This window comes from Pollicipes pollicipes, unplaced genomic scaffold (genome assembly GCF_011947565.3).
Source record: "Pollicipes pollicipes isolate AB1234 unplaced genomic scaffold, Ppol_2.1 Scaffold_5724;HRSCAF=6776_pilon_pilon_pilon, whole genome shotgun sequence".
NCBI lineage: Eukaryota > Metazoa > Arthropoda > Thecostraca > Pollicipedomorpha > Pollicipedidae > Pollicipes > Pollicipes pollicipes.
In genome coordinates, this window is record NW_023596746.1 from 34,345,161 (window position 1) to 34,360,859 (window position 15,699).

Sequence of the window (15,699 nt, forward strand, 5' to 3'; positions counted from 1 at the left end):
AACAGTTACGCCGAATGGCTGTTGGAATAACGAAGCGTTAGCTCGTTACTGTACTTGTGCCAACTTTCCAATGCATTTAATCGGAACTAAACACGTCTAGCCTCTGCCAGCACATTATTCGCCTTGTGTAGCTCTTTCGCTTTTACTCGCTCACACGCTTTGTGCAGGCATTTCAGGCTTGCTAACTTAAATCAATCTTCACAGCTACGCGGCACAACTTAAGGTCAGAGGGCACATCACTTCAAAGAACACTAACTCAACATTTGTCTCTGGCGGCTGTCGGGGCGCGCACGCTGGCATTGGCCGCTGCCGTCGGCGGCCAGCGCGCGTCTCGCGCCGCCGGCCGCGCTCGCCGGCACGGACCGTCGATGCGGCGCCCCCGCAGTGGCCACGTCGACGTCCGAGCCGTCGGTCGTCGGAGCCGACGGGGCTCAGTGCGGGGACGCCTCGGCACCCGGCCGGCTGCCTGGACTGGCACCTACGGCGGAGCGGGACGCAGCCTGCCGCGCCTAGAGCACTCCGCGAGCTCGCAGGACGAGGTGCGTGTGCGTGTGTGTGCGCGCGCGCGCGTGTGTGTGAGTGTGTGTGCGTGCAGCTTCGTCGCCGCCTTTGACAGTGCTGCGTTGCGTGTCTTGCTGTTGGATCCAACGCACAGACACAGTTCAGTCTCTATCCGATGTTGCTAAGGTTTACAAACCTGCAGGTTTCTCTATGATCACGGCGACAGGTCTCGTCCCCGGTCGCGGTGCCCGTGTCGATTAAAATAGCTTCGAAGTTGACGTTTTCGGTCAGATTCCTGTAACGCACAGCCCTGTCCCCAACTGCTGGCTTGTGCACCCTCCAGCAAGCTAGGGCCGCTGGAGTCAGGCCTCATATTCAGTAACACTGGCCGGCAACAGGCTGCGTGGATGGTAGCGCCCGCCAATGATGATTGATGGCGCTGATTCGTGTGGAGGGACCCGGTCGGACTATTGATGTCCGTTACCTCCGTGGCGGCCGCCATTGTGCGAGCCCAATTATAAGTCGACCTGCTCATGGCCCCCTGTGGCGATGCCAGGCACAAACATGAAACGCGGCAATGCTATTGGCTGGACAATTACGTGTTTGGGGTTCATGATCTATGTGCTGTGCCTGATCCTCGTCATCCTCATGGCATTGCACAGCTTGAAGCAAGACTTTGAAAAGAAGGGGAGTATCGATCCTCAGCGCAAAATCGAAACGCCCTCTGATGATTTCCCTTGGGAATGCGTGCAAGATCCGCTGCAATAGCGTACGCCCAAAACGGCCACTCAACAGTACTTCGAGAAACGTTAAGATATCCTGAAGCGTTTGGCCAGTGCCAACAGTCACATTAGATATTCATACAAGTTTCCTGCTCCGAGTACGAAAAGGGTTGACTGGAAGCACGATTCCTTCGAGTTCGGAGAGCTCGCTACATTGAATTGGGACGGATGCGCGCGGATGTTGTGAACCGCAATGTTGATGGAACTGCCATCCGAGCTCTCCCAAACAATCGAGCGATGTTTTTCGCGCTGGCCTGCGAAACCTTCGTGTGGTGACGGCGCGAACAACTGAAGCCTTTGTGAACTGCGCATGCGCGTGCCCCTGGTATCTACACTTCATTGCACAATTTACTTAATGCATTTCTGTTACGACCAGAAAACATCAAATAATCGCGTGAACCCTCAAGGATGAGTAACAGGATGCAGAATAATATTCGCCAACGTATAAATACTGAACTAGGTATCGCGGAAGGCTTCATCGGCTTTCCCTGTGGAACTGAGATCAAATCTTGAAATATGCGCAGGTCACGTCCGTCTACGCTGCCGTCACCCCGCACCCTCACCGCCGTCGCTCCGGTCCCACGCTGCCGTCGCTCCGGTCCCACGCTGCCGTCGCTTCGGCACTCTTACCGCCGTCGCTCCGGTCCCACGCTGCCGTCGCTTCGGTACACCTACTGCCGTCGCTTCGGTACCCCTACTGCCGTCGCTCCGGTCCCACGCTGCCGTCGCTCCAGTCCCACGCTGCCGTCGCTCCGGTCCCACTGCTGCCGTCGCTTCGGTACCCCTACCGCCGTCGCTCCGGTCCCACGCTGCCGTCGCTCCGGTCCCACGCTGCCGTCGCTCCATTCCCACTGCTGCCGTCGCTTCGGTACCCCTACTGCCGTCACTCCGGTCCCACGCTACCGTCGCTTCGGCACTCTTACCGCCGTCGCTCCGGTCCCACGCTGCCGTCGCTCCGGTCCCACGCTGCCGTCGCTCCGGTCCCACTGCTGCCGTCGCTTCGGTACCCCTACCGCCGTCGCTCCGGTCCCACGCTGCCGTCGCTCCGGTCCCACCTGCCGCCTCCTCATTCCCACTGCTGCCGTCGCTTCGGTACCCCTACTGCCGTCACTCCGGTCCCACGCTACCGTCGCTTCGGCACTCTTACCGCCGTCGCTCCGGTCCCACGCTGCCGTCGCTCCGGTCCCACGCTGCCGTCGCTCCGGTCCCACTGCTGCCGTCGCTCCATTCCCACTGCTGCCGTCGCTTCGGTACCCCTACTGCCGTCGCTCCGGTCCCACGCTGCCGTCGCTTCGGTACCCCTACTGCCGTCACTCCGGTCCCACGCTACCGTCGCTTCGGCACTCTTACCGCCGTCGCTCCGGTCCCACGCTGCCGTCGCTTCGGTACCCTTACTGCCGTCGCTCCGGTCCCACGCTGCCGTCGCTTTTGTACCCCTACTGCCGTCGCTCCGGTCCCCCGCTGCCGTCGCTTCGGTACCCCTACTGCCGTCGCTCCGGTCCCTCGCTGCCGTCGCTTCGGTACCCCGACTGTCGTCGCTCCGGTCCCCCGCTGCCATCGCTTCGGTACCCCTACTGCCGTCGCTCCGGTTCCCCGCTGCCGTCGCTTCGGTACCCCTACTGCCATCGCTTCGGTACCCCTACTGCCGTTGCTCCGGTCCCACGCTGCCGTCGCTTCGGTACTCCTACTGCCGTTGCTCCGGTCCCACTGCTGCCGTCACTTCGGTAACCCCACTGCCGTCGCTTCGATACCTCTACTGCCGTCGCTCCGGTCCCATTGCTGCCGTCGCTTCGGTACCCCTATCGCCGTCGCTTCGATACCTCTACTGCCGTCGCACCGGTCCCACTGCTGCTGTCGTTTCGGTACCCTACTGCCGTCGCCCCGGTTCCTCTGGTACCGTCGCTCCGGCTTATCGGCTGCCGACCAGCATCCACCGGTCCGTTCCATGTTTTTCGATCCACTTCATGCATGGGGTTCAGTAACAGAAGGTCTTGAAGAGAATGCCGATTATAGGGGGTTGACATGGATGGGATCAGACAAGGGACCAGGACTTCGCAGTCGTATCATGTTCGCAAAGTTCCAAACATATCCGTCGGCATAGATCCTAACTACCACGCACCTGTGCCTATTCGCTGAAAAGGAAACACCGCCGTCTTCACCAACGCGTCATTTGTTCTTGCCACTAAAGCTCTGTTGGCAGAAACAACGGCTTAAACACGACGCGGAAGGTGGCGCTGCCGCGACACGTTCGGCCGGACTGCCAACTGATTTATGGATTTTATCGCTCGCCCTTGGATGTCGCCAGTCAATACCCACCTGATATATCGGAGTGGGGCCGGCGGCGACCGCACCGACGTCAAGTACGCCCGCTTTCACACAGTAGATGGCGCAGCGACCAGGTGTACTCACAAGTCTGGTGTCATATCTATTATGTGTATGTGCTCAGATCTAGTTCAGATCGCAGTCTAAGTCAGGACTCTCGTGACTGACATGTACATAACACAAATACATCGTTAAGTGTCACGTGATCATCACTGCCCATTGAACGCCTGTTCGTTTGAGCCAGTTTCTGACACATTCATTAAATCTTTCATCATCTTTCATTCTTTATTAAATCAACATCAAGGTGAACTAGGCCGAAGGCTCTTTTAGGCCACATTTCAACTCCATCTGCAACAGCCGAGGTTGACTCTGATCCCCTTTACGCCAAATGCATGCATACCACGACCTCGCCTGAGCCGACTGACTTAATCTTATCGTTGTCCGAGACCGATCCCCGTAGGGGGTGTTAAATGAGTAGCTCGATTTAGCTCAGACTGTCTGCAGTTCGATTCACCGACGGCCGTTGTTTCGAGATAACATGAGAGCGGGCACCACCGGCCGCTCTCAGACGGGGCGCACGGGGCTGGCGCGTGTGGCCACGCGCACACACTCCAGCGGGGCGTCACGCTGACCCCGGTGTAACGCGTGAGTGCTGCTCCAAGTGGCCGTGGATCTGGTGCGGATCTGGTGTGGATCTGACCGTGGATCTGACCGTGGATCTGGTGCGGATCTGGTGCGGATCTGACCGTGGATCTGGTGCGCACGGCTCGGGCGACGGGACTGGGCGGACCAGACAGATGGCAGCGTGCGTCTCACGAGTGCAACATGTGTCTCATAAGTGCAACATGTGTCTCATAAGTGCAACATGTGTCTCATGAGTGCAACATGCGTCTTATGAGTGCAGCATATGTCTGCAAAATTAGTGCAACATGTGTTTCATGAGTGCAACATGTGTCTCAAGAGCGCAACAGTGCGTCTCAGGAGTGCAGCACGCGCCTCGTGAGTGCAGCATGCATCTCAGGGGGCAGTATGCAGCTCATGATTGCAGCATGCGTCTCATGAGTGCAGCATGCGTGTCATGTGATGATCTGGTGGTCATCTCACGGCTCGGTCACAACATTGTTGTTGGTTTAAGCTGTCATAACGAGCGTTGGGGCTTGCCAGAGCGTAAGCAGGGTTCTGTAACGTGCACGCTTGACCTATATCTTCCCCGAGGCTGAGTACAGCCGAGTGCAGGCCTGTGCAAGGGACGGACCGGCCTGACTCGGCCTGACCCGGCCTGACCCGGCCTAACCCGGCCTGAATCGGCCTGACTCGGCCTAACTCGGCCTGACTCGGCCGGAACCGGCCTGACTCGGCCTGACCCGGCCTGAGCCGGCCCACTCCCCCAGCGAACCCAGAACGGCCAGCTGTTCAGTTGGCGCCTGCCCCGACCGACCCAGTGCCTCAGCTGAAGGAACAAATCACGCTGCGAGCGGCCCATGAAAAGAGAACAGCGGAATTCAGCGAGAACAGCGGAAGATCGTCGGATGATTCCGAGAATTGTACGGACCCTTGCAGACAATACGGCTTGCTAATTTGACAGCTGAGGTCAAATAAGGTACGGTGCTTTCGGTACATAACATTCCAAACAGAAGCAGCGGCACGTGCGACCATGCACACGGTCAGTGGAGGACACCAAATGGAGCCAAAAGTGGCGCGACGGTGACTTTGCCAAACGGCACAGCTGATCAAAAGGCACAAAGCCAACGCTACTAAATCATGAGCCGGTATACGTGAGCAGCCGCTCAACACAGCTAATGGAGCATTTGCTTTTAGAGAGGTCATCACGTGTCCCGGGTCTACTGTAAGCGGTTTGACACCTGGTGTAGCAGGCCGGCTTCAGACACTGGTTCCTTGGGCGCCAAACTGTGGCTCTGGGTCGCCCTAGCGTGATCCCAGAGGATACCCGACTGCCTCCAGAGGCCGGGCCGCGGAGGCACACTGATAGATGCGTTAGTCTAAGTACCATTAACCTTACTGATGCACACAGCAGTCAAGAGGGCTGTGGAAGAGCGGAAGATCGTCAAACAGCCAAAAAGGACAAAGGCCTCCCTCGAAGATCGGAAGGAAAGAAAACGGGCAAAAGCCATGAAGGAATGGCAGCTAGAGAAGAATCCAAACTAAACTGGAAAGAAAGGTTCTGCGTAGCTCCAATGAAACAAACTCGACTGCCGGTTATGCGGGGGGGGGGGGGGGCGAGCGCAGATGACGTCTGTGTGATTAGGGCGCATTGCTTACGCACTGATAACAGGTGATCTACGCCTGAAACCATGGCTTTTTCAAACGCAGAGAACCGCAGGGGAGATCGGGTCTGTCTCCATTTCTATTCACATAATTTCGACGTACTCGCGATCTCAAATATTTGTCCGATTTTTGTTCCCTTATGCTGCATAAGCATTTGCGCATTTCAGAACAATTGAGCTGCGTCTGGCTTTAATGCCCGTGCCGATTCAGGGTACCAAGGAGATGTTTTGTGTGAAAATTTGTCCGTTGCATAGGCAATTTGTCACATATGAGGTTAGCCGTCTTGTGCTACTAGATTTGGATGGCGATCTTTACCTAATATTTGTCAAAACAATTCTGATCGAGCCCTAATATGCTCGATAGTGAAGAAGAATGACGTTAGCAGACTAGTAAAGTTGTTCATAGGAGATTTACGCTAAATGAGACCGTACAATATCTATGTAACATTCCAACGGTTGAATTTCTGCGCAATACATTATCTATGAATCAAAGATATGCCGCAATCGCTTAAAGCTGAACACAAAAACGATTTTTCCTAAATGCAAGAAAAAAAACAAGCGTGAAGTTTCCCATTCAAGTGGGAAAGGAGGGGAGGAAGTCGAACAGCTAACCCACCTTTGAGATGGGCGGATAAATCAATTTCGTCATGTATTGTCAGAGTTGGTTAAGCCATTGCTTCCTGCTCAGTACCCCACCTCAACTGCGACACTACACCCCTGAAGCAAACATCACTGCCAGAACGTACCATTATCGAAAAGGAAAGTTTGATAGCTTCTTGGTTGGCCGAAACACTCCAGATCACAATGCTGACAGACAGTTGGTCAACGTATTTAAGACCGCTTAAGATCACAACGCTGACCTCATCTGCACAGTAGCCCCCACGCTTCACTGACCCGCGAGTCGGTGAATAATCACGTGTGGATCACGCAGAACATTTCTCTATCGCCCTATTCAGATTCTTCTCGAGACAACGTCCTCTTACGCCCTTTATCTGCCTTCTTTTCCTTCGATCTCTGAAAGAGCACTGTGTCGTTTTGAACGGCTTCAGGGCCTACGCAGCCTTCGAGAGCTCTCTTACTGGGCGTCAGTATTGCTGACGCGCCCTTTCTTCGACCATTGCTTGCCGGCTTCCGCCGTCCGGTTTTTGGGAACGGTCGGTTGCTTACTGGGGTCAAGGCTATAATACCAACGTATAGCTACGATTTGGCGCTCCACGAGTTCATTTTCGAAGCCGGTCTGTTTCATCAAAGGATGGCGAACAGTTCCCAGCCGACCTGAGACGTGTGATAGTCTTTCTGGATACAACTCGATCTCTTGCATCACGTCACAAAACCTCTCGTTAAGCTCCGCCCCTCCCCCTCTCTCTCTCTCTCTCCTCTCTCCTCCTTCTCTCCTCTCTCCTCCTCTCTCTCCTCTCTCCCTCTCTCATCTTCTCTCTCTCTCTCTCTCTCTCTCTCTCCCTCTCTCTTTCTCTCCTGCCCTCTCGCTCGCCGCTCGCTCTCTTTTCCCATGGACCGATCGCAACGTGAACCGGAGTCTCAGAGAAAGCCGGGTACCACCGGTTCTGTCAGCTTGACACAGGTCGGTCCGGGTCCTCACCAGCCGAAGGGCTTCGTCGGTCTAAGTTTGCTGGCCGAGGGACTGGGCGGGGTTAGGTGGGCCAGCCTGGTGCGCGGGGACGAACTCAGCCTGTGGGAGATTTCCGAGTCGAATGAATGCGTTACAGCACCTCGCTTGCTGATCGGCTAAGTACGCGCACGGTAGTGCGTAGTAGGAGCAGTGCATGATACGACAGGCTTGGGTTGTCGGGCTCCAAGCTGGTAGTCCTTCCACTGAGGCTACCATTGGGGCTAGTTATCACCTTGACAACAGGCCCCAACATGACTGCTGACCACGTGACCCAACGGACATCTTTCGGACAGAGTGCACGCCACGAATCATGACATCCGCATTGATCACCACATGAAAAACGTCCTTCACTGCATCTAATTAAGCAGAAATGTCTCAACAAAGCGTCAAACAAAACTAACGCACGGATGAGAGCACTTGGGGAAATTAATGAAATCACACACAAGTTTAATACCTGCTGTCCTCATCCGTCTACACCGCGCACACGGACACCATTAATACAGGGGACATGTTACCAAGATAATGATGGTTAGATTATATTTTAATCTGTTCTTTCAATCGTGTTATACATTCTGCCACGGCCTATGGCACGTGACATGCGGCATCTAGCCTACCCAGGTACGGGACATATCGCCACACAAAACTCTTTATGCCGTGATATCCGGATGGCCATTGAATTTGGGCGCAGTACGATTTTTCTCAAATTCGCAAATGTGCATGCGGCATAGGGAACAAACAAAAAACCTTAATACCTTGGGTCGTAAATGCCACGGAGTTCTTTGATCAAAAAGGGCGACAGCTCGCCCCTGTTCCCCCTAGATGGGCTCGAGATTTCAGGATTGCATTTGAGAACTGTGAGCTCCAAATTTCCTAACTCTCTCTCCATAACTCCATATCTAATGTGCCCCATGGGCAAATGCCATTATATTATTATAAACGCATGCCATTGATATAAACATAAGTCACATTTCCTCTTAGCTGATCAAACTTATCCGATTTGTTTTATCATTGCATGCATCGTAAGTGTGAGCAGTCCAAATCCTGCGCAAAAACTAATTCAACGAAATTCCCACACTCATTTAGCGCGATAGTCCAATTCTTGGGTACAAATGCAGCCTTTAAGTGTTCGGACCTGGTCGAGACAAATTTTGTTGTTAAAGGCACTAAGTTGTGGCGTGCTATGCTCGTCAATATGAGGCTCTCAGTTTTACTAGTGGTTTTCTCTTAACGATGTTTTCATTTACAAAGCTCTTCCTTCATACGGGCTTAATTGGAGAGCAATAACACATGTTGGTAGTTACATTTTGAGCGTGACATTACTCCACAGTATCATGATTGAAGATCAAGTGCAAAATTGACAATATAAAAGTGCTGGGGTTCTGCTGGGATTGAAACAAATGAGAAGATTTAGACCTCCCTGCAGCAAGAAAATTCGAAGATATTCCGCTCGAACTAATCTATTCAACGGTTGACATCATGCAGACAACTGATAGGACTACTAAGTAACACGACCTATAACAGCAAACATTAAAACATCCCACATTCGTCACAGATGAGGATCATTCTGCAGCACGAAATTCGCAGCATTTAAGCTCAGTACACATTGTCAATGATTGTTGGGTTTCATACAGCATTGCGCAACATGATGCGTACATTGCGTTATTGGGTTAATATGAAACGATCATTAATATAGGTTCAGTCTAAAAATACAATCTCTCTTTTCAGACATGTTTTTCAACACTTCAATTCGTGGCTTTGATGGCATGGGTGGTACAATTGTGTATCCTCGGCATAAAGTCCTTTATTTCTTTCCCTCCATAAACTGCAGGCTTCTGCTCTCTCAGCCAAGTTGGTGGAGTCGGCAAGTTTAGTCCGTGACAGATGTCAGCGTGGACTCGTCACCACTGCCCGTCGCTGCGGACATATCCTCCGTATCTTCCTCTTCCTCTTCGTCGCTGTCTCCCTCCTCCCCTTCATCGTCGTCTCCCCCCTCCTCTGTGTCGTCCGGTGTGGTTGTGTCCTCTACAGTGTCGGCACCGCCGGTGGAACTCTCCCCGTCCGCCTGCTCCCCTCCACCGCCTGACGTCTCTCCCGCGTTCCCCTCCGCGTCCTCCGCGTCCTTCGCGTCACCGCCGAGCAGCGGCTCGCGCTCGTCGGCGTCGTCGCGTCGGCGCGGCCAGAGCGGCACCAGCCAGCCGGGGGCCGGCGACAGATGCCGGCCCGCCTCCAGCGCGTTCGCCACCGACGACTGAGCGTAGCGTGCGAGCACGGCCGTCAGTAACTTGAGCGCCGCCACGGCCAGCGCCGCCCGACCGGCCACGAACAGATACCAGGTGAAGAAACCGGGCACCCGCGAGCTGCAGCCGGCTGTGAAGATGGTCAGGTTCTGCGGCGGCGTGTAGGCCGGCATGGGCTCCGTCAGGTGCATCTGCCGACACCAGAACGGCGACGCCGGGTCGCAGCAGCTGAACGGCACCTCGGCGAAGCCCAGACGCAGTTTGGCCTCCAGCAGGTCGTGGTCCAGCTCCTGGTGACGCAGCTCGCCGTCGATCGCCGCCAGCACGAGCTCGGCGTGCTCCGCGCTGCCGTACTGGTCCATCGCGAATGACGCCTGCAGTGCGCTGTGGTCCTGGCGGCCGCGTGCGGCGAGCTCGTCGCGCAGCCGCACGCTGCTGAGGTAGCGGGCGATGTAAAGGCCGAGCGGATACCAGTCGATCACGAACCAGTCGGAGAAGCCGAGCGAGCCGCAGCACTGGTACCGGCTCTGCGTGCGGTCGATGTACTCCTTCAGCGGCGCCGAGTCGACGTAGCGCCACAGGGCGCGCGAGAAGCCGACGTGGTAGACGCCGCGGAAGGCGCGCAGCCGGGCCTCCAGCAGGATGGTGAGCGTGACGAGCAGCGCGGCCGTCGCCAGCTCCAGCAACACGTACAGCCGACCGAGCGGCAGCGCCGCGCGGCGCCGCGACTTCCCGCGCACGCGCACCGCCAGCACCCAGAAGAGGCCCAGCGCGCTGTCGAGGAGGACGGCGGCGCCGGCGGCCGTCAGCAGCTGCTGCTCGCGAGGCAGCGCGGTACCGCCGGGCAGCACGACGGCGTGTTCATTCAGCCGCGGGCGTAGGTAGGCGCAGAGCGCCAGCAACAGCAGGCCGGCCTGCGCGCCCAGCACGTTCAGCAGCAGCAGCAGCGTCAGTAGCGCCTGTCGGCAGCCCTCGGACACCGTCAGCGACGGGCAGCCGCGGCTGGCGGACGCCGCGGCCGACATCGCGATTGCAGCGCCGCCCCGGTAGACGGCGGCGAGGCTGCGAACTACGGGGCGGCGACACCGCCACGGCACGGAACAGCTGCTGAACGACCAGACGGAATCGTTAATGCAAGTTTTAACAAGCCCCTTGGGCAGGTACAAAGCTTAAAGCTTTTAAAAGCTGCTACTGAGCCTCATATGTGGATGACGTTTAGAAGCAGCATCTACTATGACTCGCAGGAATTGTGGGTCGGCTTTATGGATCCACTCAGGGCCACATAAGTACCAACTTAAGTACCCACTCAGTGCGACAGGTCTCACCACAAATGCCACTCAGTGCTTGATATTATTGAGCACGGCTCGTGCCTTGTGCATGTGAAGCACCTGCGTTGTCTTATTTCTCGACAGTGCATTGGTTAAAAAACCACACGGCTGTGGCAAACTGAGACGGAAGCACCACAAGACACGGTTCTCTCATCCGGGACCTTTTTGGGCTTCTGAATCACGTGGGACGCGCAGCTGGCGAAATCCAGTTCGCCTGTTCGTGTCCGTTTGATGCATGCAGATGCCACCGGCTCTTCCCTCAGGCGATGGTGTTATGCTTTTTACTGGCAAGTTTGAAGTCGGGCAAACTAACAGATGTTTCCTAGAGTTAACCATACAGTGTAAACGAAAACAAAATGGTCCTATATAAGTTCACAGTGGCCGTAAAACCAGCTAATTCCAATAAAGGTATGCACCAGTTTGATTGGCACAGTCATAGTTGTCAGCAATATATAGTCGATCCACATGGCACATGTTCAATTTGAGGATAGTCACAGTGTAAAGTCAACCACACATGAATAGGCTCGCCTCGCATGAAGAGGCTCGCCCGTCGGTTGCGTTTAGCAAAACAAGCATGTGTTAGCTGTTACCTGGAGCCGAATCCGTGGCGGGCATGCTTAGTAAATGCTGCAAAAGAATTCAGGTTTCCCTCTTTTACAACATTATCATACCCTCAGAAACACGCATCTAGAGATGAAGGTTCTAGGCAGGGCGGCAAATGTGCATTTTCTTGCGCGAAACGCCAAAATGATAAGCAAGTAAAATTTTTGAGTTAAAATATAAAGTGTCGAACATTATTGTTTTGTCTGTAACCGTGGGGCCCACCGCCATATGATAACACAATTATAAAGGCCAGCCTGGGGGTAGCTGAGCACTGCCCCGACGCTTGAGTTTCCAAGAACCAACTCGGAGCCTGAGACGGCACGGCACATAATGCAATCTCCGTACAGAGGCTGCATAGCATAACAGAGGAGCATAATGCCGTCCAGCCGTACGGAGCCCGGCTCACCGCTGCCGGGTATGGAGGGGTGCGGCGGAGGAGCTGCGGCACCGGCCGGCCGGGCTCGGCGTATTTCAGGGCGACCGCCGCGGCCGTTCCCGGTACTCTCCGGTCGGGCGGAGCCGCCGCGGATAACGTGATTAATTAGCTCTGATGCCGCCCTCATCAGGAATGCAGCGCGACCGCCGGCGCCGCCGCCCAGCTGATCAGCCGGGGTACGCCGCCGCCGTGAAGCCGAGCACGGCACGCGCGGGGTGGACCGGGTGCCGCGCCGCGCGGGGTAGACCGGGGTGCCGTGCCGCGTGGGGTGGACCAGGGTGCCGTGCCGCGCGGAGTGGGCCCGGGTGCCGCGCCGCGCGAGGTGGACCTGGGTGCCGCGCCGCGCGAGGCAGACCGGGGTGCCGCGCCGCGCGGCGTAGACCGGGGTGTCGCGCCGCGCGAGGTAGGCCGGGGTGCCGCGCCGCGCGGGGTGGGCCGGTGTGCTGCGCCGCGCGAGCTGGCTCGATAACAGCGGAAGAGCAGCGACCACTCGGAGGCTCTGATTGTGGATATAGCTATCGTTACTGGGCTGACTGAATCCGTATCGACAGTGAATGAGTGAGTGGGCAGTTTCATCTGACCAGCAAATTAATGTCCTGCTATGTTTGTGTATGAATGGGGAGGCTATTCCATCCCAGCGAGTTTTTTGCGGACTGCGGACAAGTGATCAGCAGCTGCTGCACGCAACTGCGTCGAAAATTGCCTAATTTTCATGCGGTTTGAGGGGCATTACGATGGCTAGCGCTGCTGACGGTGGCCAGTTGTTTTGGTGCAAAATGTAGATAAAGAAAATGTAATACTTTGTAGCGTAATATGCATGCAGATATCGCCAATAACCAGTCCTCGAGAACTGGCTAACTTATAAAAGGCTGGCTGGCGGAGCAGTGACACGTAGCTTTAGATAATGTGTGTGGAAACGTTCTGTGGTGTAATGATGGAAGTGCTGTATCCAAGGTAGCCGATGGAGGATTTCCGTCTGGCTTTCAGGTGTTGGATTACTTAGCGTTTATGGCCGGATCTATTTTCTTGGCTTCTCATCAGCACTCCTACTCTTCTTTCTGCCTGAAAGACGTGGCCCATACATGCCAGTGTTATAAACGCTAAAGTTTCCGTTGCACCGCCTTTCTGATTAGTTCGGAGCGTACTGTCTGAAATCAAATGGCAAATGAATTGAGGATGTTACATTTCACATGCTGCTTGCGAAGCGCTGTTGAATCATGCGCATTAAAAATTGCTCAATTTAGCCAAAAAGCAAGTAAACGATAGAAAACAATCAATTGGAAACGCACTGTCATATGGTGATTTGCTGTTTTCCTTATCCAGCAAAGCAAAACTTACTGTATCAAATTTGATATCCTTTGGCATAGTCCGACACCGCTTTTCATCGAATTTTTCAAACATTTCTTGTTCTATGAACTCATCCGGATCAGTCTGGGTATTCTGATTGCGAAAACAGGTTTCAAGGCTTATCCTTCAAGGTTTCAGCTATATCGTCTATAATTTGCTTTCGATCATACAATGTGTCTTCACTTCGCTGACATTCCAAAACGGCTAAGTCTTGTGGCTGTTAAACCCACCATTTTTCGCCAGCTGTTGGATGTTGCCGCCGTTCTGAGGTTAAGTATTGGTATCTCATAGAACAGCGAATCTTTTTATAACTGAATCTTCCGCGACTGATCTGCTTGCATACAACTTCAAAATCCTCGGAGGAATAAACAAGCAAGTACACAACTGAACACCGCTTTAGATCATCCTAATAAGAAATGGGTACAAACTTTCTCGCAGAAATGAAAAAATTGAGTTCCATTTTCCTCTCCCTTCTTTTGATTTGAAACGTTTCGGCGCATTGTTATCAGTGAACGATCTGCTCTGGATGACCTTATATGGCCTCTCATGGTCTGCATCGACCGTCCCGGTATTCAGAATTGAGCATACCCTCCGTCTGGCTTCAGCTAGTATTACTGATTGTTTTATCCCGATCATTTCACAACTTGAATTGAAACATGCTTTGAACAGATCCGTAATGACCCTTGGATATCTTAATGGTGCCTAGGTATCATATCAGCATCCTCGCACATGGAAAATGGACCATGGCGTTTGTGAATCCGCGGAAAGATCGCTGTTAGCCTTGCTCAAGTGCATTCGTTCGGAAAAGGTCACGTAGCGTGACGTGACCCAACCTGTGCTGGAAGTCACAAGGGCATCAATGGGCTTCCCAGTGTAAGGTTTCAATAATAGTCAAAAAATTTGGGCATGTACATCCACTCATTTTCATATTTTGTAGCCTTTGCCTATCTCAAGATTCACATGCTGCCAGAGCTTGGTGCACTCTTGTCATGTCTCTCGGCGAGATTTGTTGTCATTTTCACCTTGCTGACATTTACCTTGGCTGGTGTGAGAACCAAGATGTCAGCCACTCTAAGCTCTCTCCGGCGCGGTGAAGGCGGCACCGGAGACGGGTGCCGCGCAGACTGCTAAAATGTTCTCAAATCAGGAGCCTGAAAAGAAAAAGAAATAAGCCCTGCTTTGAAGAGATGCTGATTTTTAGTGGATATAAATGTTCAGATAATATCATACATGTCGCGTGTGCTTGCGGGACTCGCCCATAACCGCTATTAACGCCACTGCCTGTGCGCCGCCACGCCAGCCCGCAGAGGGCCGGTTTCCGTTCCGCTGAAAGCCTCGCTGCGGCGCGGGAGCCCGATGCCGCTGTTGTTCGGCTGCGCCGGCCGCCGTCCCTCAGCAGGGCGCCATCCTCCTGGGTCGGCCGCGCTGACGCTCACGAGCAGCGCGAGAGCTCGGCACCGCCGTTGTTCGGCCGCGTCGGCCCCATCCCTCAGCAGGGCGCCACCCACCTGGCACGGCGCGGCTGACGCTCACGAGCGGCGTGGGAGGCGGCGCGGCTCCTCGACACGGCCGTTTGTAAGCTGGCGACGACGCCGCTGAGTCCACCGATGGCGATCGACCGCGGTCTGCGGCGGCGGCGGCGGCGGCGGCGGCGGCGGCCCGGCCCGCGCCAGGGCTGGCCGCGCGCGGGGGATGCCCAATGAAGCGGTCAGCGGCACCGACCGACGCGGCTCGTTAGAGCCGACCGCTGCCGCTCGCCGGCGCCGACAGCGGCGGCGGCTTTGGAAGCCGAGCGGAGAGGGGTGGGGGGGGGGGGGGGGAGGGGGTCGGAGGCCGGCCAATGCAGGTCGAGGGCCGCTGTTAGGGCGCTGTTCCAAAGGCCGAGACCCGTGTTAGTTAAACATTGGTAATGTCAACTCGTGCATGATGGATGACTGCAAACCTTTCAGTATGGTATATAAACTGTTGTGTGTTGATGTGGATGTGTGGTTGCATGCATGCTTCGATACACTTATTGGTCTAAGCGCCTCTGTGTAAATGTACACGCGTTGCTGCTTATTTGTTTATACGCATGGCTGTTTATCTAAATGTAAATGTTAGCATTTATGTATAACTGAACGTGTACATGACTGGTGTGTTGATAAATCAACACTCGCATCTTCGAGATAAAACACACGTGTCGTCAATCGTCAACTTTTTGCACCATTCACGCTTGTGGTGGGTTCGGC

At 54.8% G+C, this 15,699-nt stretch overlaps 1 protein-coding gene across 1 annotated transcript; it reads right to left on the reverse strand.

Annotated features, from left to right (window-relative positions):
• Positions 1-3,449: 3,449 nt before the first annotated feature.
• On the reverse strand, positions 3,450-10,782 carry LOC119102976 (uncharacterized). The gene is made up of 4 exons (XM_037226426.1): positions 10,738-10,782; positions 10,504-10,671; positions 9,745-10,434; positions 3,450-3,473 (listed from the first exon to the last, which is right to left on the reverse strand). The coding sequence occupies exons 1-4, from the start codon at positions 10,780-10,782 to the stop codon at positions 3,450-3,452; spliced, it is 927 nt and encodes a 308-aa protein (XP_037082321.1).
• Positions 10,783-15,699: the final 4,917 nt, after the last annotated feature.

What these genes read in the sequence shown, in the direction of transcription:
- LOC119102976 (XM_037226426.1), bottom strand. Translation starts at nt 10,782, where the DNA reads ATGTCGGCCGCGGCGTCCGCCAGCCGCGGCTGCCCGTCGCTGACG. An exon ending in GCCTCTTCTGGGTGCTGGCG is followed by an intron (nt 10,435 to 10,503) that starts GTGCGCGTGCGC and finishes GTGTTGCTGGAG; the next exon opens with CTGGCGACGGCCGCGCTGCT. An exon ending in CGGTGGCGAACGCGCTGGAG is followed by an intron (nt 3,474 to 9,744) that starts GCGGGCCGGCAT and finishes TTCTGCCAACAG; the next exon opens with AGCTTTAGTGGCAAGAACAA.